We start from the raw sequence: 22692 nt of genomic DNA on the forward strand, positions 1-22692 counted from the left end.
CAATTCACACCTTCAGTAACTTTCACATACAAATGCACTGTTTAATTAAAATTAGTCATCTAATTATTGTCAAATTCTGTCAAATTTTGGATGACATTTTGGTAAAATTTTGGACAACATACTAAATTATGATATTTTTTGTCAAATTTTGGATGACATACTAAACTATGACATGTTGGTGACTGCATTATAAAATCTGAAAACGTGGATAACTTGAAGTATTTAGACAAAGTGTTATTTTGGTGAAATCAAATACCAAGTTTTAAAGCAGAGAGAGAGAGAGAGAGACTCACAAACCCCCTCCCGATTCCCCCCTTCCAAAGAACACTTTCTAACGCCAGCATTATAAAATCTGAAAATGTCCAAAAAAGTATAAAATTTAAACTGTGCTTGTTGAAATACCTTAATATGTATCAACAATTTCAGCTAGGTGAGAAAAGTCCCAAGTCTTGTGATCCGTTTAGTTTGAACCACATCTCTACATGATGACACTGTGAGGCTCCAAACCGGGCTGGGTTGTGATAATTTCTTTGACTGTCTCCTATTCATATGTATGTGGAAATTATTCGCACTTTTTTGCAATTTTTGTCACCATGGTTGCTCGAAACACTTAGAAAAGTAATAGCGTGCCCGATCAAACTGCACATTTTGATATAAGATGTGTGGAAGTTTTCTCAAACTTAGTTATGTGCCAAACTTTTGGATGGAAGAATAACAATTCAATACAGAGACACAAACCCCTCCCTGTATTTACTGTATGTCTTTGTTTTCCCTTGTATTTTGTGTGACATTGCAAATGGACCTGTTATGGCAACATAAAAGAAGAACTGTTTTAGACATTTGTGTAACAATTGAATTGTTTATTTTAATCTTAAAATACATTTATGCTGTTTGATAATGTACATATATAAAATAAGTGAATATTGAAACGTATGGAAGACAATTTGTCACAGGCGGATCTGTATGAAGCCTAAACAAATTTGTTCCTCCACCTCCTTCATACTGATCACTAGGTCAGGCTGCAGCTGGGTCAATTAACCTGCAGCATCAGCTGTTTAAAAAGCCACATGTGAGTCAGATGACATTAACAGGCCTGTAGGAAACAATGGAGAAAGTTTCCGTCATTGCTGGTAAGAAAAGCTTTTTTTTCCTATGGAGGAATTGATTCTGTTAATTCCAATAACATAATGTGACATTTCACTTCCTAGACATGAAGACCTTTGAGTGTTCATCTCCATCGGAGCTTGACAGGAGGTTCTTTGAGGAACAGAGTTTGATGTCTGCTTTGTCTCTGGAGCAACTCTCCACATCGAGGGTATCAAACGAAATGGTGGCTGATCGATCTGATGCCAAGACGTCGAGCCTGGCTTTCCTCTGCGTGTCATCAGACCCAGTTTCCTCTCCTCAGACGACTTCAATGAATAACTTGAACACCCAAGAAAGAGATGGTTGTCACCTGGCCGTGCCTTTGCAGGGAAAGTCATCCACTCCCTGCATGCTCCTTCAAAAGCAAAAAAAGTCCACTTTCTTTGACCAGTCATACTGTGATCTCACAGCCTCTCAGATGTCGTGGGATGTGTCTTTGATCAAATCTGAGAGCAACAGCCCCAAACCCTTCACTGAGTCCAGTGCTCTGGAGCCGACATGGAGTCCAAATCCTCAGTCTATGCAACTTTCAGTAGCTGGACTGTCTCCCTAAATGTTTCCCTGTCACACTTTAAATGTGGAAAAAATTCAAAACTTTCTTTTGCACCCATGATGAATCAGTGGATGAAACCCTTGATCATATAAAGGTAAGCTGCTCACTTAACAGTTTTAAATATTAATTTTATGCCATGGCAACATTTTGATATAACTTGTTTTTGTTCTTAACAGCATCCATGCATGGGTGGAGACTTGCACAGAAAGAAGTATGCTGTCAACAAAATGCTTTTAAAAGATTTAAATACTTAAATAAAAGTGACTTTATACAATAAAATATTCCATGACTAAATACAAAAGTACTCTTACTAGAATATACTTATCTATGTTGAAAAGATTTATTGAAAAGACGCGAGTTGAGAATAAAAAAAAGCTTTTCCTTTTATTCAATTCACAACGGAGTGAATTGTGCTTCATTGTCCATGTTGTGCTCCTGCAGAGGGGAAAAATGCTGTTTAGACGAGTCCTTCAATGCTTATAAGTACTTTAACATAAAGGTTTTTTTTTTTTTTTCTAATATTAATACGCTTACCTGATTGAGCTTCTTAAACTCCACGACCTGGAAGAAAATGTGTTCCAAGATGTGCTTGGCATCTCGCTGATCTTTATCCAACTTTGGAGTCACACCTAGAATTTCGCCACATTTCCGCACATAGAATTCAAGATCGTCCTCTGTACCTGTGAACCGAACCAGTCGCAAGCACTGCAATTAACAGTTTTTCATTTACTGGTTAATCTACCACACTTTCAACGATTTCATCCAGAAAATGGTGTAAAATGTTCAGTTTTTCCTAATGTCTTTGGTATATGGAAACAAAGAAACCAGCATATACTGTACTCTCATTTAAAAAGCTAAAATCAGAAGCTTAATCAAGCTTAGAACAAGTGACCAGCTCAGTAACTGTTGCAGCTCTACATCCATAAACTGTAACTTTCAAAGTACCAAACTTACATTTATTGGTGAGCTGTGCTAGACGCACTTCCTCAGAAGAGAATGTTTCATCTAAATCAAACAAGTCCAACATGGGTGGAGGTAAATCACTTAAGGCAGGTGGAAAAACCTAAAAGATGAGGCAAAACATATTTGAGGTTTAAATTTGCATACAACTGAAAACTGTAATGAAGGACTGATCCTTACAGCAGGTTGAAGCTGAGGCAGAGGTGTCTCCAGCTGTGGTGTGATCAGCTGGAGTGGCTCGTCTTTGACATTTAGCTGCTTGTAAGCACTGCAGAAAAGTGTGATTGTATGAATTGCTGACACAAATGTCACATTCATTAAGAACCAGTCTGAAACATGAACGCTGGCCCTTACTGAAAACATGGCTTCTAACATATTTGCCACCTAAAAAGGCTCAAATGTTTGCCAGTTTAGTCAACCTCTATAGTATCTGCTGCTTTATTTTGCTAACAGAAGTTTGCAAATTGCTCACTGCCCTGCACAATAGTCCATAAAGAAAATCTGTGTTTTTAGTTTGTGGGGACACAGGAGATTCTGGGCAGTGTGTCAACTCCTGCATGTTGTGATATAAAATCACAATTTTCCTCTATAGGCTTTGGTCTACTAGTAAAATAAAGTGGCAAACACATTCAGAAGATATTCTAGACGTAAACAGGTGTCGATTCTCAAGCTGGTTCACAGGTGGGACATTCAGTACCTCGTACAACCACACATCCATCTGGAATTAATGTTTTTGAAAACCTGCTGAAATAGAGAAACAATGTTGTGAGGTACTTCTGAATTGATATACTTAAATCCTCACCTGATGACTTGGGGTAAAGTATCAGTGGAGAAATTAAACAAAGACATATCAAAAAGAGAGGTGAAGTCCCTAGGGTTTTCATCTCCCTCTTGTAAACACACTCTGAGCTGTTCTGACAAACACCCGGTGTCTGGCAACATGGTGTAATCTGTAATCTAGAGGAGAAAAGAAGGATATCAGCTAATTACAGGGCTTTAAATGATGCCATTGTCCTATCAAGCGTATGTCCTCACCTCTGGGTCTTCTGCATCAATCTGGTTCAGCTGTATAGTATCGCTCATGAGCCACTGGAGCACGACATCCTGAAAGACAGACTTTCACTTACAATGCACAGGATGGCAGAATACACTAGTTCCGGTTTTATAAGTGCAGTTGTATGAGACATTGACACTGTGGGTACTGACTGCAACATGTGTCCTGTGCCTAAAACCAGCATGAGACAACATTGTCCTTCTTACATATTAAAGTCAAAATAATGTGTAACATTTAAGAGACTTTATTGTCAGAAATTACTACAGCTAAGAGTGTTTATACACGTATATAATTGCTGTTATCACGTGGTGCCATGTTTCTACAGCAGCCCAAACAGTCAAACCACATTTTCCCTCTGACATTGTGACTGGTATGCGGAGGCGACTGTAGTTCACTGACGTGTGTTGAAAGAGAGGGGTGGTTGGAGCCATCTGTTTGTTATAATCTGCAGTCTCACCATTAGATGTCACTAATTCTTACTCACTGGGCCTTTAAATAATTTAATGACAATTGGACTCACCATGATTTTACTGTTCTCCTCTTTGTCTATGTACTGGTCACAGAACATGTGGCAGGAACCCAGCACAACCAGCTTGCCAGCCTCCTTTAATAGACACAAGACATGTTTCAATATCACCTTTCATTAATATCACAAGTGCTGTGAATGAGAATGAAAGCCTCTTTGAACTTCTGACCTTTCCATGATAGAAGGCCAAGACAGGCCTGTTGAGAGGGAAGCAGACGGAGCCTGTTGATAGAACGGCCACAGCTGGTTTCATCACACCCAGTGTGGCACCATACGGGTACACAAATGTGAGAGCCCTTCACAAAAAACAAAACAAGAAACACTTGTGTTTAAAACTCCCGAATCCAGAACAAGATTGTATACTTAAATGTAAGTGAAATGATTTACTGTGCATTGTTTCCAATGTTTTCATCTTCAATGATTCCTGTCACCACTTTGCCAGCAGCTCGGCTGATTTCTCTGGATAAGAGGGAGGTAGAAAAGTGATGTGCAACAGCTTTATAGACATTACAAGTGGGGTAACAGGTATTTTCATTATTGACTAATCTGTTAATTATTTCCTCAATTAATCAAATAGTTTGTTTTCATTAAATGTCTGTTGCTTTGACCAAAAATAAAAAAGATATTCAGTTTTTCTGGTTTCTTTATCAAAAAGAAGCAAAGGAGCAAAACATATATTCATATGTGAGAAGCTGAAAAAAAGCAGACTTTGTTTTAAATTTAAAAAGAACACTCATACAGATTACACTAGAAATTGTTCATTTATTAATTGTTGTTGTGGCCCTAAATATGACTCCAATTACACAGATTCTGTATAATTAGAAACACTGGGGTGAATTGGACATTAAGAGTGAGATAATGCAACAAACCTGTTCAGTACACCATTGGACACCAGTGCCTCTTTGGGATGGAAGTATTTGTAATAAACGTTCCTCACAACAGCATCTGCAGCAGTGATGGAGAGAAAACAGACACTGTTAAAAAAACAACAACTCTGACTGATAATGATCAGGGAAATTATGTAACTTCAGTCATTTTAATATGCACCATTGTTAACCATTATTCCAAACTCCTCCAGGAGAAAGTTGATGTTTGTGTCAAATTTGTTTTCTCCCCCTTCACCGAGCATGACCAGGATGTTTCCTCCTCCGTCCAGGTATTGCTTCAGTACCTCCAGCTGGGACGACATGAGAAAACACAACAGTGTCAATAACATGCTTGTGAGAAACCTCAGCTGGCAAACTTGTCACGTTTACTTCCACCCATTTGTTAAGTCACAAACACTTGTTAAACAGAGACAAATTCAACAAAACTAAAGTAGAATATTCTTATTGATTACATTCTGTGAGGAAGCTACATGTGTCTGTCTCTTTGTGAGCAATATAACCCAAAAACTAAACAATGGCTATCTATGAGGGAGGGATTTTCTTTTAAAGCAATCGTTATGGGGCGTGGATAGTTCAGTGCTGATGGGTCCTTGGGCAAGACAATTAACCATATTGTTCCGGCTGGCAGTGTGTGAATGGGTATGAAACGTGTGATAGAAAATGCACAGCACATAGATGCACTGAGTGAATGGGTGATTGGCAAAAACTGTGGTTGAGTGCTCATCAAGACTGGAAAAGCTACATAAAAACACAGACCATTCACCATTTAAACTTGCAAGAGTGGGGACATTGAACAGTGTTGGTGGAGGTTTGTGCTCGCTGGGTGTTTTCTCATGAAATTATTATGACCAAATAATAATGATTTATTTGTTTTTTTGAAGCTGGGAAAATTATATCCTGTTACACACACAAATACATTATTACCTCTGATGCTGTGAACTTCTCTCTTGGTCCTGCAGTTATCCACAACTTAACTCCCCTCAACTTCTCCACAGACAACTCTTCTTTCATACTGTGGAGTACATTCATTATTTTATATTATATGTATTGACTCTCTCAAAACAGACCAACTCGGGTTCATGTCAAAGCAAACACATGTATGGCAAGCGGTTTTGAACACTTCAGAAATCTACAACTACTAGTTCATTCATACTAGTCACAATGAAATTACAACTAGTCATAATGACGTCACAGATATCAGTAATGCTAATTCCAGATAGTACAACTTGGTGATTAAATAAAACGCTTTCTATAAACACACGTGAAGTGTTCCAACGGCAGCACTTACTTCTGGATTTTCCACTGAGCCCGAAGTCTCTTCTGCATTGTTTTGTATCCATTGATGGAGGTAAAAAGTTCTCTTTTTGAAGCATTGAAGACCACGAAGTTGTGCGTTTCCCTCTCCATTGTTTATGTCATCAACTCAGTTTATCCAAACAAACAGCTAGAAACAGGTTTGAGCACAGTTATTGACAATACGCGAGTTATTTACTTCATGGTATAATACATTATTGGCATAATATCTGGCTCTGGGACGAGTTATCTCGATTAACTGAACATAGAAATCCCATTAAAGTACAAACAAGTAGCGGCGTAGCTAACAGACCAGTCACATTAGCCGTTAGCTCATAGCTTCCCGTCGTTACCTTACAACAGCGTCCGTTACCAAGTTTTCTCTTTTCTGTCCATTTAACTAAAAATAAAGCGATGCCACTCGTTTTGTTCTCTTCCACATATGCATATATTAAGTCTTGCAATGTGGACGTTACATTATTTTAATAGCTAGCGTAGCTGAAGTTATCTCAAAAGATCTGCTAAAAGCGATGCATTATGGGACACAGAGTGGTAACCAAGGGCGCTAACACATAGCAACCCCGCAGCGCATGCGTAAGAACAAAATTATGATGCTCAAAAGTCCATGTTGATGGTAATATGTTTAGTCCTTTACAAGGGTGCGCTTTAAAGGTGCAGTGTGTGAAATTGAGCAGGATATATTGCTGAAGTGTTTCACGTTACAGCTGATTATTCCTCTCCTCACTCTTTCCTTCCAAGTGTGCTCAAGAACCTATCTTCAGGTATTCCATCCATCTTCTACCGCTTTATCGTCCACATGAGGGTTGCAAGGGGACCTTCAGGCATTATATAATAAAATATAATATATATAATATTATTATAATAGCATCAGAACTCAAAGATGTTTAGTTTGTCCATTGTGGGCAGGTAATAAAATAAAATAAAATAAAATAAATAAATGCATCAAAGTCAATTATTTGGTTAATCTTTGACATATTCACATCCACCCAACATTTAGATGGAATAGAACTATAGAATACAACTATGTTGTGTGGCTGGGGGATTTCTTTTTTTTTTTAGTAAGTAAAATGATTTCAATTTCTGCCAAAAAGTGCATATTGAAGCCAAATGGTCTGTGAACTTCCATCATCGGACATCAAAGAAACACCTTTAATGTAAATGTGACATGATGAAAGGAGCATGATCCATCATTCAAAAGGAATTTCTGTCTGTCCATCCAACTTTTATCCACATAACTATCCAACGGATCACTTAACAGGCCCTTAAACTTGCTAGGTGACTGAGGGCACCAGAAGGGGATATAGGGAAAACAAATGAATTGTCTGGAGTGAGACATAAAAGAAAAGCGTCTTTGTGCTTCATTTACACATCCATACAATTCATGTTTATGGGAAAACAAAGACAGACCTTATTCAAAGTGTGTTTTTTAAGTCCAATCTGAAATCAGAACAAGATGCTGCAATTAAATCAAAACCTGACTTCCACAGGAGGAAGAGCAGGTTAACATATAAAAACAATTACCACAACCTTCAACATCTCTCTATGAGAACTTAGGACATAATGTTAATCAGAAGTCATCAAAACATAGTAAAGTAAAATAACCAAAGAGTTAACAACCTCTAATAATCGCTTTACAGAACAATTAAAACTCAGGAAAATTTTCCAAAAAGGTTCCAAAAGGTACAAATCATGTTGCACATCAAACACAGGACTGAGATGTGTACCCGTACATTGTTACAGATGTGGCCAGTCTTGAGAAGCCAACCCAGGATCAAGAGTGAGACCTGGAACGAGATCTAGAGCGGGACCTGGAAGGAGACTCGGAGCACTGACGCTCTGTGGCATCAGGAGACCTTGAGGAGTGTTTTTTGTTTCTGCTCTTCGATCGGGAACGTGAGCGGCTTCGAGACTTCTTACTGGAGGATTTATCTTTAGAACGACTCCAGGATTTGTGCTCAGCTTTGGATCTGCTCTTGGAGCGAGACTTGCAATTGTTTGAGTGAGAGCGGGACTTTTTGCTCTTGGTGGGACTATGTGATTTGTGGGTGCGGAAGCGTGACTTCTCTGGAGATTTAGAGTGGCTGGACTTCCTCTTTGATCTCGAATGAGACTTCCGCCCCGACCTGGAGTGAGACCTGCGCTTGCTGCGAGACTGAGAACTGAAAAAGAAAAAAAAGAAAACAACTATGACTTTAGCTTCATTTACCCTGCAGGTGATGTTGGCTTATCAGAAAATTCAATTCAAAGTGTCCTGACTTTGAATCTCAACTGTAATTTAAGAGCGTGTTCTCTACGACTCCACCACTTACAAAACACATGATGTCAGTTTTATTATGTTCATAATTTTTCAAAAAAATAGACAATAAAGTAAGGCTGGACTTAACACAGGCCAAATTGTGATTCTTGAGGCTTCACCATGGGTAATGTCACAACTGGTTGCCACTTGGCATTGACACACAATCAGTGCTGCAGACTGCACTGTCAGCTTAAGATGCAGGTGCATGCTCTCTCCAAAAACATGGCTGCCAAATGAGAAGTCAGGAAAAACCTCACACCAAATAAAATTTACATCTTCTCAAGTCGTGTTCGACATTATTAGACTTTTCCAACTAGAAACTGCTCCAAAGTTTGCAGAGAAAATAATCTGCGTTTTTTAGCTTGCAGAGACATGGAAGATGCTGCTCTACTGCTGCCTCTGATGCTGTTTGTGTCACTTGGGCAAATCTGAACAAATAATTTCCAACAACTTTTGAATTTAGGCAGCAATAGATCAACAACTCCTATGTGCCCGTGAATTAAAATTGATGATTTCATCTATGGGTTTGATGCATGGAGTGCATGTTTAAAGTACAAATTTCCAGATTTCCGGTTGTAGAAGGTTGTTGACAGTGAGATAAAACAGCAAACATATTCTTAAGAGATCATAGACTTAAGTGGGCTTGGATTTCACGAGTTAAGTGGTGAAAATCAAGTGGTTTTACCATATTCTCAGTGAGCGCAAGCATCTATGTTTTAAAGTGGTTCAGCTCTAACTATGTCATTACCTCATACTTGCTGTGTATGATGTATGAGATGGTCATGATTTTGAAAAACCCATATTTCAAAAAACGTTTTTGTGTAAAACAGAAAAAACTGCATAATGCAATGACACATTTTCGCCCATAAAAATTCCAGTGTACATCTCTGTAACGATTTATTTCATTTTCAGGTCAGTGCAGGACTTCAGCACTGGACTTACCATGAGCGTGACCTGGAACGGCTGTGAGAACTCCTGCTTCTTCGGCTGCGAGAACGCCGTCTGCTGCGAGACCTGTGGGTTGAACAACAATAAAAACATGACGAAAAAAACATGGGGAAAGATGCAAAACCTTCAATTACTTTATTTTTCATTTACCTGGATCTACTGCCAGAATGAGAACGCCTGCGCCGAGGTTTGTCTACCACCAGACGGATCTTCCTCCCATTGATATCAGTGCCATCAAGCTTCTCTAAAGCTCGCTTCATGTCTGAACGGGATCTAAATTCAATGACACCCTCATTGGCGCGGCCTTTATGAGCATCAGCATAAGTTACTTCACCTGCTTGCCGCATGAAATCCTGTGGAGGAACAAATATGTAAATTATTGTGTCACACTTGCCTCACTTGCTTCAATTAATTTTTCAATAGAAAGAAGTTGCATCTTTGTTTTTTTTCAAATATCTTGGTTCCTCTCTTTAAACAACCTCTGGATACTTTGTGGTTTGCTTTTCAAGTAATTTATATTGCATTGTATATACTGAATCTTTCAATTTCACTGTGTTTTATTTCCAGTTAAAATGTCAGCTTTGGATGGAGCATTTTGATTATTGAATTTAAAAGAAGACTGAGATTAAAGCACAGACTTTCAGCTTTAATTCTAGTGTATTAATCCTCAGCAGATGTATACTGTATGCATATATAACTAGACGAATAATGGGACATATACATTTGTGCTGTTCAGTACTGGGTGATCAGTTCAGTTACAGAATCCACATTGTACTGTGGCACAAGAACTGGATCACAACACAAACATAACCTATCATATAATATCATCTTCTATTGCACAGAATTCAGTTCTGTGTACTATTGACTCCTATATGACATCAGTAGAGACAGATATATGCCACTGCAGCCAGCATTATAAAAACACACAAAAACAAACAAAACTCCTATGGATGTACATTTAGGTCAACAAGCAAATGTATATTATGGTTCAAAAACACACTTTGTGCTATTGCCTCTCTCAGTGTCGTTTCAATCCAGACCATCTTTCACCTTGAGGTCCTGCCAGCTGCACCTGCTGGACAGGTTCTCCACAATGAGGCGGTATTCAGTGCGAACAGGAGGCCCATACTTGTCCCTGCCCGAGCGATTCCAGCTGCTGTTGCCACCACCTTAAAAGAAGACAGAAAGATTCTAATTTGATTTCAATTAGCTGAGCTCTGAAGAGGTGAGGATTACCGAACTGGCATAAATAATCTATGTAACCACCACAGAGAGCCTCCTTACTGAGAGACCAGGCAGTTAATGGATGGTTTTTAGTCATACATATCCTCTGAACCTAAAGTCCTGTTGCTTTTCCCAAAGACTCAAGCACAATTTTCCCATCCTTTAAGTTTAGATTTATGTGTTAAATTACATGCATACAATTAAATTGCAATTAATTCTCCAAACATCTCTTGTAAATGATTTGTTTTCAAATTCTAAATATTATTAGCTATTACAGATATAGCTGTGAATCAGTCAATTTTGCTATTGTCACGATTGATATTGTGATCTGGGTCATGATAGTTTGCTGTCTTTAAAAAGGTTAAAGGGTCCCTATATGGACATTTTGGGAAACACAAACTATGTAAGAGATCTTATTTTTTTAATTAAGCTTGCAAAATAAATGTGCTTTAAACAACTAGAACAAAAGCAGCACCCTACGCCCTGGATTAAAAACCACACAATTACAGATCAGATGACACTTAACTATATGTATCAGTGTTTTTTTTCTGAAGCACAGTAATAAATCCTGCAACCATATTAGCTGCATAGATTTAAATTGTGATCTATACTAGTTATGAAACTAAACTTGGAGCTTCTGTTCTACATTTGAAAGGATTTACCATTTAATATGGGAGTTTTTTTGGTTCTAGTTGGTGCCAGTCATTGCAGAGAACCCTCGAGAAGAAGCTGCATTAAAATGAGCTTTTCTGTTCTCGTTCAAAGTAGCAGTAAAGTGTCATTTAAACTTGGGTGTTTAGAGCTCTGGTAGCTGACGTCACCCAATCCCATCATGCACTGACAACCAAAAAAACAACGCCATTTTGTCAGGACGCGACACTGATCAAGCCATAGACTACAGAGGATAAATAACTGGCAGCATACTTGGCAATATGTCACACAACCCGTTTCTTCATCCTGAAAATGGAGGATAGTTCTCTGGAGTGGGATGAGGGAAAGTTTATCAGATAGCTAAAGATATTGGGTTACTGCAGGTCTGGAATAAAGTCCACCTTAGCTGTTTCCACACTTGTGAAAAGGGCACGGCAGCAATTTAAGGGTCAGTTATATTCAATCTGTCAAGTTCTGTGACATATTGCTTGATCTATGTGGACTTAAAATGCACAGTGAACACTGGCGTCTTAAAACTGGCACTGACAACACTTATTTTTGCAGAAGTAAACAAAGTGAGTCACGTGACATCCGGAGCTCTACGGTAAGAAAACATCTCTCAATTTGAATTGTAACATTAGGACTTCCTCTTTTTGCACACTATAAATTTGTAAAGTAATAACACAAAGAACACACCTACCAAACAACTCTTTGTCTTACTACAGAGTACATGGGAGCCAAATCAGAGGCTGACATGTGTGCTGCTGGCCTGGTCCTCTGCATTATGTCTTGCAACAGTAAGACCAACAGGAGTCCTCACCATCACCCTGGTCTATTGGAAAAGGATGCTGTCATCATGGCTTCCGGTTATGTCAACCAATGGTCAAATGGCAAAGGTCACACACACATTGTAAGGGGAAAGTCCAGGTCAAACGGGTCAGGCAGTCATCTTTACCCTCATCGGACTCGGACTCAGCCCGCAGTGGACTCTTTCAAATTAAAACATCAAGCACTTATTGTTAATGTTGACTTTGAACTGAATACATTGCAAAAGTCTTACCTTTTCGTATTTGCGGGGTTAACATGTATATCTTTCATTGTAGTAAAGGGATAGTTACGTTTTTTTTCTTTTTTTTTTAGGTGTGGTTGTATGAGGTACTGACACATACAATCAAAGCTGACTTAGCTAGGTGTGCCATGCCAGCCCAAGTCAACAATATCTTAAGAATATGTTTGCTGCTTTATCATACCATTAAGACTGCCTTTTCTGACTGGAAACAGAAGTTGTGTTGTTTAGTGCACTGCTCATTTCCTGCACTCATCCCCCCCCCATATAGTCCATATTATATCAAGACTTAAGCATGAATTGTAAAAGGCCAGTCTTTTGTTACGTTGCGAAAATCAGTTTATCCTTGTGTCCCTGCTGGCAGTTCTGTTGTCTCAGTGTCAGCCAGTGTCCAACCTATTTCTTGACACATGGAGCATGTGCGGCACAGTCAGTACTGACTTGGTGATAGTAGCTCATACAACCACACTTCAAAAATCCTCAACTATCCCTGAAAAGCTTTTGTTTCTTGTTGCCATCAGAGACTGTGTCCACTCCATTAGATGCTGTGGACATTATTCTTTTGTCAAATAATGACTCAAAACAGTGAATACGGAAGGCAGGTTTCTTTTACCCACCGCCTTAGTTAGGCAGGACTTATCACACGACACGTTTTCATTTATTTTGTAAAGCAAGTGGGTGAAAGTGAACTTAGTCTACAGAGACTGATTAGAGCCTCAAAACTGATATGTAAAGACTTAGATGTGCTAAACTTACTGCGTCCCCCAGAGCCAAATCCATCTCTCCTCGGTCCACGGGCATGTTCAATGACGACTCGCTCCCCACACAGCTCCTTCCCATTCAGTTCATACACAGCATCGTCAGCATCTCGTATGTCCTCAAACTCCACAAAGCCATACCTGTGGGGGATCAGTGAGCAGGATTCAAAGCACTGGACTGACCATTACTTTACTACCATAAAGACACTGATGATACACTGATGATAATCATGTCTATTAGAATGTCTACGAGATTAACAGAAAATATTCTGGGAATCTAATCTTTCAGATTTCCAGCAGATATTAAGAGTTGTTCACCTAGTTCACTAGGGCTACAACGATGACTAAATTAAACGTCAACTATTTTGATCATCGATTATTCGGTTTTAGAGAGGTTTATTTTATATAATAAAACAAGCGTTGTGATTCTTCAGCTTCTTAGATGTGAATATTTTCTGGTTGCTCTGCTTTTTAAGACAGTGTGTACATTTAAACATTTTCTGACAATTTATGGACCAAACAAATACTCGATTAATTGAGCAAATAATCGACAGATGAATCGTTATGCAAATAATCATCAGTTTCAGCTCTAAAGTTCACTATGGTTTATTGAAAGTTGCTGGGTGGGGGACATTGGAGGTCCTCGGTGTAAATATACACTAAAGGGAACAACTGTATTATATGTCTCAGTGTAAAGCCTGCCCTATGGCAGCTGAGAAATGTATTCTTTTAATAGTAAATGACATTTTGCTTCACTGTCATTTCTTTTTTAAACATTGGTTTTACCAATTGGTCTTACAATAACACAAAATACAAAAAGAAAAACACAGCGAATTTAGCTGAGGTCGACTTTAGCTTTTGTCTTTACCTACAGATTTGAATGTTAGCTAATTAATAAAATCTGACAGTTTTACATTACTTAACGTCATTAAATAAAATGAAAACAAGAAGCTGACACCAACACCTGTCCCATGTCTCAGGACTAACAGTAAGTCACACGCTAACCACTTTGTGACGGATGACAACGTGAATCTTACCCATTTTTCAGGTCGATCTCCAATAATTTTCCATAACCGCTGAAAAATCTTTGCATGTCCTTCTCTCGGACATGATAGCTGAGCTTTCCGATATAAACCCGTGGCATCTCCAAGAACCTGTGACTGATAATTACTACAAATTAAAATTCAACTTGTGTTCAGGCCACAGCCCGAGGAACAACATAGGGTTACTGGGTTCCGGTGTCGTGCCTTTCAAAATAAAACCATATTGCCAAATCCCGCGTGAGAAACAACATATATTACTTACTTTTGAATGTTATTTACCTTAATTAAGCAACACTTATCGCCTGTCTATGCTCTAATCTGCTTGGGGGTTATAAGGCCATAACGAAATAAACTGAATTATAAAATAAAACATAAGTAAATAAATAAATGAGGAAAAAATTAAAGACAAAGAAAACATTAGTTCATTCCTCTTGAATAATCATTGTATTACTTCAGTGTCAATGACAGAGTTGACAAAAAATATAATTTATAACATAAAACATATTTAACATATTTGATTCATTCATTTAATAATTTAAGGGCCAGTGTGTAAAATTACTTAATATCTAAGTGTACAGTCACCTGATTGGCACACAAAGTGACACCAGATTTACTGTATGCTGTAAATCTGGTGGCCTTCATTCTGCATAACCGCAGAATGAGCCTGTTATATTTATATCAGGAGCCAGGTCCCATTTTGGACCACTGTGTGGGGTTTTGAGTTCTGATGCTATGTGAAATTCTACACCACCTTACCATTAAACCTTAAAAACTTGATATATGGTCTAAGAAATTGCATATTTCTTTTTAAAACTGGAAAAACTGCTTACAATATGGCTGTGGCTTCAAGAATACTTAATAAATACTTAACAATGTGGAGGTATGTGATATTAACATTCAGTCATTCAAATGTAAGGCAAGCAATAAACTGGAAAAGTATTTTTTCTCAGTGAATCCAAAACATATTTTACACAATGACAAATTACTCAAAGTGGATCTTTGACTGGCCATTTTACTGGGCCCTTTGCACAAGACAGCAGCCATTTTGACAGGTCACAGTGAAAAATCACAGGTTTAAATAAACAAAGAAATTTACAAGTTCCATTTAGCTTCTTCAATGTCACGATGCATGTTGGATCACTGTCACACTGTCCTGACATACAAGAACTGAACAGAGACATTTTTTATGTGATCACAAACCCTACTAAAACATGCCAAAATGGCCGCTGTTCAAAGAGATGAAAGCATGAAAATGAAAACGCATCCTCTTCCTTTCTTGCCTTGCCATGAGCTTTGTGCCTCTGTAGCACAAATACGCACACAAACAGTCCTGTCTCTCACTGCTCTGTCACCAGTCTTTCTTATATTTCGTCATATTTTCCCCACTTTGCCCCTGTCAATTCATTAAAAGATTGTAATCGTCCCTCATTGAGCTGAAATATTTTCTTCTTTAAATGTATTACAATATGTGACTCCTTCAGTATTTGTCCTAACCTGTTACAATGAATTAAACTTAAATCACCTTTGCAGGCGACTATTTTGAGTTTCAAATATGAGCAGAGAGGTGCGTCTCTGGCAGCACATAGGTCCTCTGCTTCAAGGTTTGTCAGAAATGGTCTTCTTTGGTCTTCTTCATACCCTGGTTGCGTGGTCATTTGAGTTACTGTTGCTTTTCTGGTATTTCAAACCAGTCTGGTCATTCTCCTTTGACCTTTCTCCCAGTAAACTGCTGCTCACTGGATATTTTCTCTTTTTCAGAGCATTCTCTGTAAACTCTAGAGATGACTGTGCATGAAAAAAACAACCATGCCATTGAACTTCAGCAGCTTGTCTCGAACATGTCTAAAGGATTGGCTGATAAGATATTTTTGTGAACAAGCACTTGAACTGTGTACCTAATAAAGTGGGACTTCTCTGACCAAGAACAAGATGCACTGATTAGAATTCTTTAATTATATTGACACTATGGCATGAGAGTAATTATATTTCTGAACTTAAATTATAAATAGATTAAAAAATAAATAAGATCTTAGGAATGTGCTTATAGTCTACTGGTCTCTGTGATGGGTTGCACCCTGAAGACACCCTCCTGGGCACATGAGACAGCCAGGACCCCATCTCTTCTCCACATTCGTCCTTGAACCAGTCCCCTACTATTTGCTATAAGACAAAACACAAACAGAAAACATTAGACAAAAGCTGGATGTTTTGTACTTTGTTTGCCTAATAAGCTTCCATTTTACAGCACAAAATGCAAATCTATTTGGGCTGCTGGAGAAACATGTACAAAGTACATACTTTACAAAAAACTAAAATGTAGCCAAAATTGCACAAAAAAGGTCCAAACTTCTCAAAAAAACAGATTTGCATTACTTCCACCTTCCACTACTGAAATTGAATTAATGTGAAACAGTTCATGGTTGCAACTTTACCAGTTTGATCTCAACCCTAAACCCTAAACTCCACAGCACATTGAAGGTGGAAGATACTGACCGGCCCATGGGCTGTCACACTCATACAACATCCACTCGTCGCTGCGGAATGTGGTGTGGAACCACATGGAGTGGTCCAGAGAGGCCAAGAACTTGGCCCTGTAGTTTGTACAGGGCAGCAGTGCTGTTTCCAGGAACGTGTAATCTGACACGTAAGCAGCAACGCAGCAATGCAGCTTCATGTTGCCTTCCCCTACAAATACACACAAAGAAAATGCATCATCAAATGTAGCTTGTAGTGTCTTATTATGTATCAACATTGTCAAAATGTTTTCATTGATTTGCAGAGTTTAGGGAAAAACTTTGCACCTAAAACTTTGCTCTATTTTTACATACTGAATAAACACTGCAGCAGTGATTAGATACACTTAAAATCTGGTTAGATACACTTAAAATGTGTTGTTTCATTTAAATCTCCATCACCAAACTTTTGGTGATTTGGTAGTGATCTAGTGATCTAGTGAACAGAAATGATGTATTATTATGTCTATGCTGTTTGTGTGTATGTTTGTGTGTGTACAACAGCATCACAGATACTTTTTACTTGTCGAAACTGCTAAATGACTGGGTTTAATGGGCAGTAGAATTCACTTCTGAAACACTGTGTGGATGCTTCTTTGTATTTTCAGTCATACTCCAACATGTTTGTAGACATCTCACTTTATGGGCACAGTGTTGCTGTTACCTCCTTCTGTCTTGACATAAACCAAATCACTTCCTGTGTGCAGAATGAGATCAAAGCACTGCTACACTGAGAAACACAGTGAGAGTCGTGTGGAGCTGATGAATTGAATTCCTTAAGAATTACACACAACAGTTTTGAAATCAAGAAAAGGCAAATATGTTTCGAAAAAAAAACTTAAATTATACAATGACACTTAAGATATTTAGTATACGCATATAGACACAAAGGGTATTATAAGTGATTAAGAATGTGTTACCAATATGTCCTTGTGCTCGCACCCAGAACAGCTTCCTCGGCTCAGCGGCAGGTGGCTTGAACGAAGGTTGTGGCTGGATTGGCTTTATCTCGATGGGAACTTCATTAGCCAAGCGTTTGTGAAGGTGTTGTCTTAATTTCTCTGGCACGTTTGGTTGGTTACTGTAAATTAAACCGATACAGTCACAAAAATAAAACAGGAGACTGGTTAAAATGTAAGTGACCAGTATGTTTTCGATTGAACACAAAGTCATGGAGAATGTTTTTTTTTTTAAAAAAAGTTTTAAATGACTTTACAGATTGTTAAAAATGAACATGACACATTGCTCTCACATAACACTTTAACCCATTACCTGATGTATTGTTGGAGCTGAACAGTATCGAACAGAATGTAGTAGTTTTCTAATTCCAGAAGATGGCAGTAATGCAACATTGTGGATGAAAGCTGCTGTTCAACCCCACAGTAGAGAGGTTCTCAAACTTTTTATACCAAGCTCCATCGAAGAAAATATTGAGCTTTTAAAACACAGTGGTGTAAATAGGTTGAGCAAAGTCAGCTAAGGACTTTTCACAGATGGCAGATGTATTTCCAATAAGATCTTCAGATCCTCCTCTTCCTCAGACACTGGTAAAGTGAGATTGGATTAAGATGGAGCGAGGTGACTTTAATTATCATTATTTAATTTGCTATTATTTCTTTGTTATTTGTTTCATTTTCTACACACTCCGATCACATAACCTGGTATATACAGTAGAACAGGAAGCTCGCCACAGTTTGAGAACCATAGTTATCTCAAACAGTTACCTAGTTTGAGAACCATGGCCAAAGAGGAAGAAGAACATGTCTGGTGTTGGTGATTATTAAGTATATATATCCAAAATTCAGGCTTGTGGATTATTCATGTCACACACACAGTTCTTCGAATATAATTTTCAGTGCTTTGAGACCCGCAAATAACATTATATTCACCTCTGTTCTAATAGGGTCATGATTGAGGTATAAATAAATTATAAAAGAAATTATACCACGTGCTCAACTTGAAAACACTGGTGGAAATGTTTCATGTCACAATCTAAAATCCATTTGTGCTTTGTTGCAAATGTTTCTTTTTGCCAATAGCCCTTTGCTAGTCTCTCTCGAAAACATGGCTGCCAACAGGGAAACAAGGAAAAGTGAAATTTAGCTTCTTTTCAAAAGGTTCACCTCATAAAATATATGACTGCTATATCTGTGACATTTAAACTATATGTTTAAATATACCACTCCATCTCACCTTGAGACAGGTTTTTCTAACTAGTTAAATTTGTGTAGCTTTTTGTGAACGTTTGTAAGATGCTCTTAAGTGCATTAAAGAAATCAGAGATTTTACATCACAGCACACAGACCACTGCTGCCACCATTAGTAAGTTCAAATGTGCTATTTTGTGACTTCTGTGTTTGACACCCTTGCTCAGTATCAAATAAGTGGCACAAACTTAACAAACAAGACAACAGTAAACCAGCAAGTGTCCAGGCAAGCTTAAATCACTTTTTAGCTTTTTTTGTCTAAAGGAGTTTGCTGCAGGAGAGTAAGCCAATAACAAACTTGTTTCCACTCTGTTACAGCAACATAAAGCAGCAAACATCTTCTTAATATATAGTAGACTGAAGAAGGATTGGATGTTATTAGGTGAGCCTTTTGTTAAGAAGCTAAAATCCCTGCTGGCATCCCCATGATTTTGGGTTGGAGCATCCATGTCTACAGCTGGCTGTCAGCACAGGGGTCACACACTGAAACATCAGACAAGAAACCTGAGGTATCACTTCAATGTAGTACAAACAAAATAAATATTTACGTGAGATAAAGTTGAATGAGCTGCTCCACAGTGAGGAGGCCTTCAGGCGGAGGGACCACAGGCATAGTGAACTGGTGCTGCAGGGGGCTTGGCTGGAGCTTATGGAAGGACGCTTGGCAAATCAGTATAGGCTGTCCATGCTGGATGGCCCTCACAGAACGCACCATGAAACTCTGGCCATCTCTAATGTGGTCCACCTGGTACAGCACTGGAATCTTAGGATCCCCTAAAAAACATGCACTGACTTGAACTCTCCGTGTGCTGAACTCTCTCTTTACTATTTTGTTCAGAATGAAAAGTTTATTGTTAATAATTAATTAACTGTTTGGAACTGAAACGTAACAGGATAATTCAGGTTTTTTAAAGTGGGGTTGACATGAAAACATATAGATAAAGGTTGTCGAAGATCAAACAGTGAACTGTAGACTAAAGCTGGTGTCAGTTTTATTCAGTTGGCCTTAATTATACTGACTATAAGCTTTTTATTGAGGGCAAGCATCTGTGTCACAAGCTGGTTGCTGGTGCAGGAGGCATGTCACTGTCATGCACAGCACAAGCAGCCCTAACTGTGTCAGTAACCTAAATAAAACCCTGAACAACCACTTAACTAAAATAGGTAAAGTAGACTTTACATTTTTTTCTCCTTAGGAAAGCTGATTTTGTGTCAGGTTATCTTACCTGCTCGTACAAAGTAGCAGTGGAGAGAATGAGCATAGAGGTTGTCGCCAACAGACTTGGCCGCCGCCACGAGGGCCTGACCGACTATTTGACCACCATACAAACGCTGAGATCGGGGAACCCAGTGATGTGTCCCTCTGAGGAAAATTGGAGAAACAAGTGAGAAATACAAACCACTGCCAGTTAAAACGTATATAGTCAAATGTAACAATCTATCAAAAAATTACACCTCAATGATGACCATCATGTTCAGTTTGTGGTGATTAGGCTCTATTATCATTTAGGAGGCTGTTTACTATGTGAAAAAATAATGGAACATTCACTTTCATTTTGTGCATGCACCCTATGGACAGGAGGGAAGGATATGGGCTTGCAAAATTCACTAGGAGTCACATTCACTATCACTAATTGGTGTGTGTGCAGTAATAATAAATTCTAAGTGTAGCAGCATAAATAAGAATTGATGCTGTATTGGATTAACACAGTGGTCACACCAAATATTTGAGGAATGAATAATTTCCTGGCTAAAATTACTTGCACAGTCCTGTGTGTATGTATATATGTGTGTGTATATATACAGTATATATATATACCACAGGCATAGTGAACTGGTGCTGCAGGGGGCTTGGCTGGAGCTTATGGAAGGACGCTTGGCAAATCAGTATAGGCTGTCCATGCTGGATGGCCCTCACAGAACGCACCATGAAACTCTGGCCATCTCTAATGTGGTCCACCTGGTACAGCACTGGAATCTTAGGATCCCCTAAAAAACATGGGGATATATATATATATATATATATATATATATATATATATATATATATATATATATATATATATAGTACCAGTTCAGGAGAGCTATAAATTAATTTAGATTTATATTAAAGGCAAACGGAATTACGGTCCTAATTGTGCTCAAATTGGTGACTCTAAGGTAGGAAACCCTATACAAATGAATGAAAAGTGGCGTCATTTGTTCCAGAAAGAAACTTTACAATGTGAATGTCTGATATGTTTAATGTAACTATGAATAATTTAATTTAATTTAATCTGTATTATATATAATGACCGGCTGCTATATTTTAGATGTGACGTGCTGTCATGGTGTGTGAGTCTGCTACTGTATCTACCTGTACAGGTCGACGTCCAGCTCCTCCAGGTTTAAAACGCTGGTGACCAGAACGCTTTTCAGATCCTGGGTTTCCTCAGCTCCACGTTTCTCCGTTTTTCCATCTTTTGCTGATATTGGTGACCCATTGCCTTCAGAATTATCACTACAGTCCAGCAACTCGTCTCTGTTCGACATGTCTGTTTGGAAACGTTTCCTCTTTCTCTTCTTCTTCTCCTGGTGCTTTCTTTGGAACTGGCCGAAGAAGCGACATTAGCGCCACCCTCTGGTCAATAGTATGTGCTTTTTTTGTGTGTGTAGGGGAAATATGTGCTTAAAATGATATAACTATATGCCATTATGGTATTACAATAACAATATTTATGACAGTATTTCACATAATTCTGTATTGTACAATGTATTTGATGCATTTGTTTTGGCCTTGTGTGAGCTTTTACGTCTTTCATTTATTCTGTCTTTTAGCTATCATTCTGTACAGCACTTTGGTCCACTGTGGTTTTAAAGTGCTTTGGATTGAATTGGTGTTTTAATATGCAATAAAAACACACATTTATAATGCAAATTAATCTATTTATTACATGCACAAATGACTCATAATTTGATATCATTTGGAGGGTCGCGAGTTTGAGAAGACTACTGTAAATGAATAAAGGGTTTTTGACTCATTCTCATTGTATATTCTACTGTAATAATATATAGTGTTGTGCCATGAAGCAAGATTTTAATCATAAAACAATTAATGTGACAGTCAGGTGTTATTGAATGCCTGAATAAAATATCCAGAACCACAAACCTTTTACTATTAACATTACATATAGAATGTGGCCATATAAATACAATTTGAACATGTGATCATATCTAATGACACATTCAGCACACATTTTAGTGCATTTACACCAGTAACTAGAGTGGCCCACTTTAGATCAGATCAATAATACCAGGTCTGAACTCTGCCTAAAAGACCCAAGCCCAGTTCCCACTGGACGTGTCACATGTGTGACGCTGCTGCGTCCGTGTTTACAGATGAGTGTTCAGTGCACGAGTCTACTTTTTTAGTCACTTTTAACAGTAATGAAAGTAATCACTTTACAAATAACAAATTGTTTTTATTCTTATTCACAAGTGCATGGTTATTTCATAGTTTTCTAAATAATGTGCACCATCACCTACCCATGACAAATCAAAAATTCA

At 38.2% G+C, this 22692-nt stretch overlaps 4 protein-coding genes across 5 annotated transcripts; 1 reads left to right on the plus strand and 3 right to left on the minus strand.

Moving 5' to 3' along the window:
- The first annotated feature begins 1015 nt into the window (after window positions 1-1015).
- Window positions 1016-2095, plus strand: si:ch73-303b9.1. The gene is made up of 3 exons (XM_044024921.1): window positions 1016-1130; window positions 1209-1793; window positions 1876-2095. The coding sequence occupies exons 1-2, from the start codon at window positions 1106-1108 to the stop codon at window positions 1697-1699; spliced, it is 516 nt and encodes a 171-aa protein (XP_043880856.1). The 5' UTR covers window positions 1016-1105; the 3' UTR covers window positions 1700-1793; window positions 1876-2095.
- ift52 (intraflagellar transport 52 homolog (Chlamydomonas)) lies at window positions 2058-7232 on the minus strand. Of its 2 annotated transcripts, XM_044024919.1 has the most exons (14): window positions 6773-7232; window positions 6415-6570; window positions 6051-6138; window positions 5287-5416; window positions 5109-5184; window positions 4627-4698; window positions 4409-4535; window positions 4234-4317; window positions 3695-3763; window positions 3462-3616; window positions 2840-2927; window positions 2654-2762; window positions 2234-2379; window positions 2058-2134 (listed from the first exon to the last, which is right to left on the minus strand). In XM_044024919.1, exons 2-14 carry the CDS (start codon window positions 6531-6533, stop codon window positions 2093-2095), a joined length of 1305 nt encoding a protein of 434 aa, XP_043880854.1. In that variant the 5' UTR covers window positions 6534-6570; window positions 6773-7232; the 3' UTR covers window positions 2058-2092. The 2 variants fall into 2 exon arrangements, with proteins under 2 accessions (XP_043880854.1, XP_043880855.1); XM_044024920.1 differs by having other exon boundaries at window positions 6415-7232.
- A 336-nt stretch (window positions 7233-7568) lies between these two features.
- On the minus strand, window positions 7569-14798 carry srsf6b (serine and arginine rich splicing factor 6b). The gene is made up of 6 exons (XM_044024184.1): window positions 14421-14798; window positions 13382-13524; window positions 10735-10853; window positions 9835-10037; window positions 9679-9750; window positions 7569-8599 (listed from the first exon to the last, which is right to left on the minus strand). The coding sequence occupies exons 1-6, from the start codon at window positions 14525-14527 to the stop codon at window positions 8212-8214; spliced, it is 1032 nt and encodes a 343-aa protein (XP_043880119.1). The 5' UTR covers window positions 14528-14798; the 3' UTR covers window positions 7569-8211.
- Window positions 14799-14847: 49 nt separating this feature from the next.
- acot8 (acyl-CoA thioesterase 8) lies at window positions 14848-21834 on the minus strand. Its single transcript, XM_044024185.1, has 6 exons — window positions 21503-21834; window positions 20373-20509; window positions 19695-19920; window positions 17860-18020; window positions 16920-17111; window positions 14848-16586 (listed from the first exon to the last, which is right to left on the minus strand). The coding sequence occupies exons 1-6, from the start codon at window positions 21676-21678 to the stop codon at window positions 16468-16470; spliced, it is 1011 nt and encodes a 336-aa protein (XP_043880120.1). The 5' UTR covers window positions 21679-21834; the 3' UTR covers window positions 14848-16467.
- Between the last annotated feature and the right edge of the window lie 858 nt (window positions 21835-22692).

This window comes from Solea senegalensis, linkage group LG4 (genome assembly GCF_019176455.1).
Source record: "Solea senegalensis isolate Sse05_10M linkage group LG4, IFAPA_SoseM_1, whole genome shotgun sequence".
Classification (NCBI taxonomy): domain Eukaryota; kingdom Metazoa; phylum Chordata; class Actinopteri; order Pleuronectiformes; family Soleidae; genus Solea; species Solea senegalensis.

Excerpts from the sequence above, each read along its gene's own strand:
- si:ch73-303b9.1 (XM_044024921.1), top strand. The coding sequence starts at position 1,106 with ATGGAGAAAGTTTCCGTCATTGCTG. Across the intron at positions 1,131-1,208 it reads GAAAGTTTCCGTCATTGCTG|ACATGAAGACCTTTGAGTGT; the intron begins GTAAGAAAAGCT and ends TTCACTTCCTAG.
- ift52 (XM_044024919.1), bottom strand. The coding sequence starts at position 6,533 with ATGGAGAGGGAAACGCACAACTTCGTGGTCTTCAATGCTTCAAAAAGA. Across the intron at positions 4,536-4,626 it reads AACATTGGAAACAATGCACA|GGCTCTCACATTTGTGTACC; the intron begins GTAAATCATTTC and ends TTTTTTGTGAAG. Across the intron at positions 2,928-3,461 it reads ACTTTACCCCAAGTCATCAG|TGCTTACAAGCAGCTAAATG; the intron begins GTGAGGATTTAA and ends ACTTTTCTGCAG.
- srsf6b (XM_044024184.1), bottom strand. The coding sequence starts at position 14,527 with ATGCCACGGGTTTATATCGGAAAGCTCAGCTATCATGTCCGAGAGAAG. Across the intron at positions 10,854-13,381 it reads ATTTGGCTCTGGGGGACGCA|GTGGTGGCAACAGCAGCTGG; the intron begins GTAAGTTTAGCA and ends TCTTCTTTTAAG. Across the intron at positions 9,751-9,834 it reads CATTCTGGCAGTAGATCCAG|GTCTCGCAGCAGACGGCGTT; the intron begins GTAAATGAAAAA and ends TTCAACCCACAG.
- acot8 (XM_044024185.1), bottom strand. The coding sequence starts at position 21,678 with ATGTCGAACAGAGACGAGTTGCTGGACTGTAGTGATAATTCTGAAGGC. Across the intron at positions 19,921-20,372 it reads CTGCTACTTTGTACGAGCAG|GGGATCCTAAGATTCCAGTG; the intron begins GTAAGATAACCT and ends CATGTTTTTTAG. Across the intron at positions 17,112-17,859 it reads GCGAGCACAAGGACATATTG|GGGAAGGCAACATGAAGCTG; the intron begins GTAACACATTCT and ends GTGTATTTGTAG.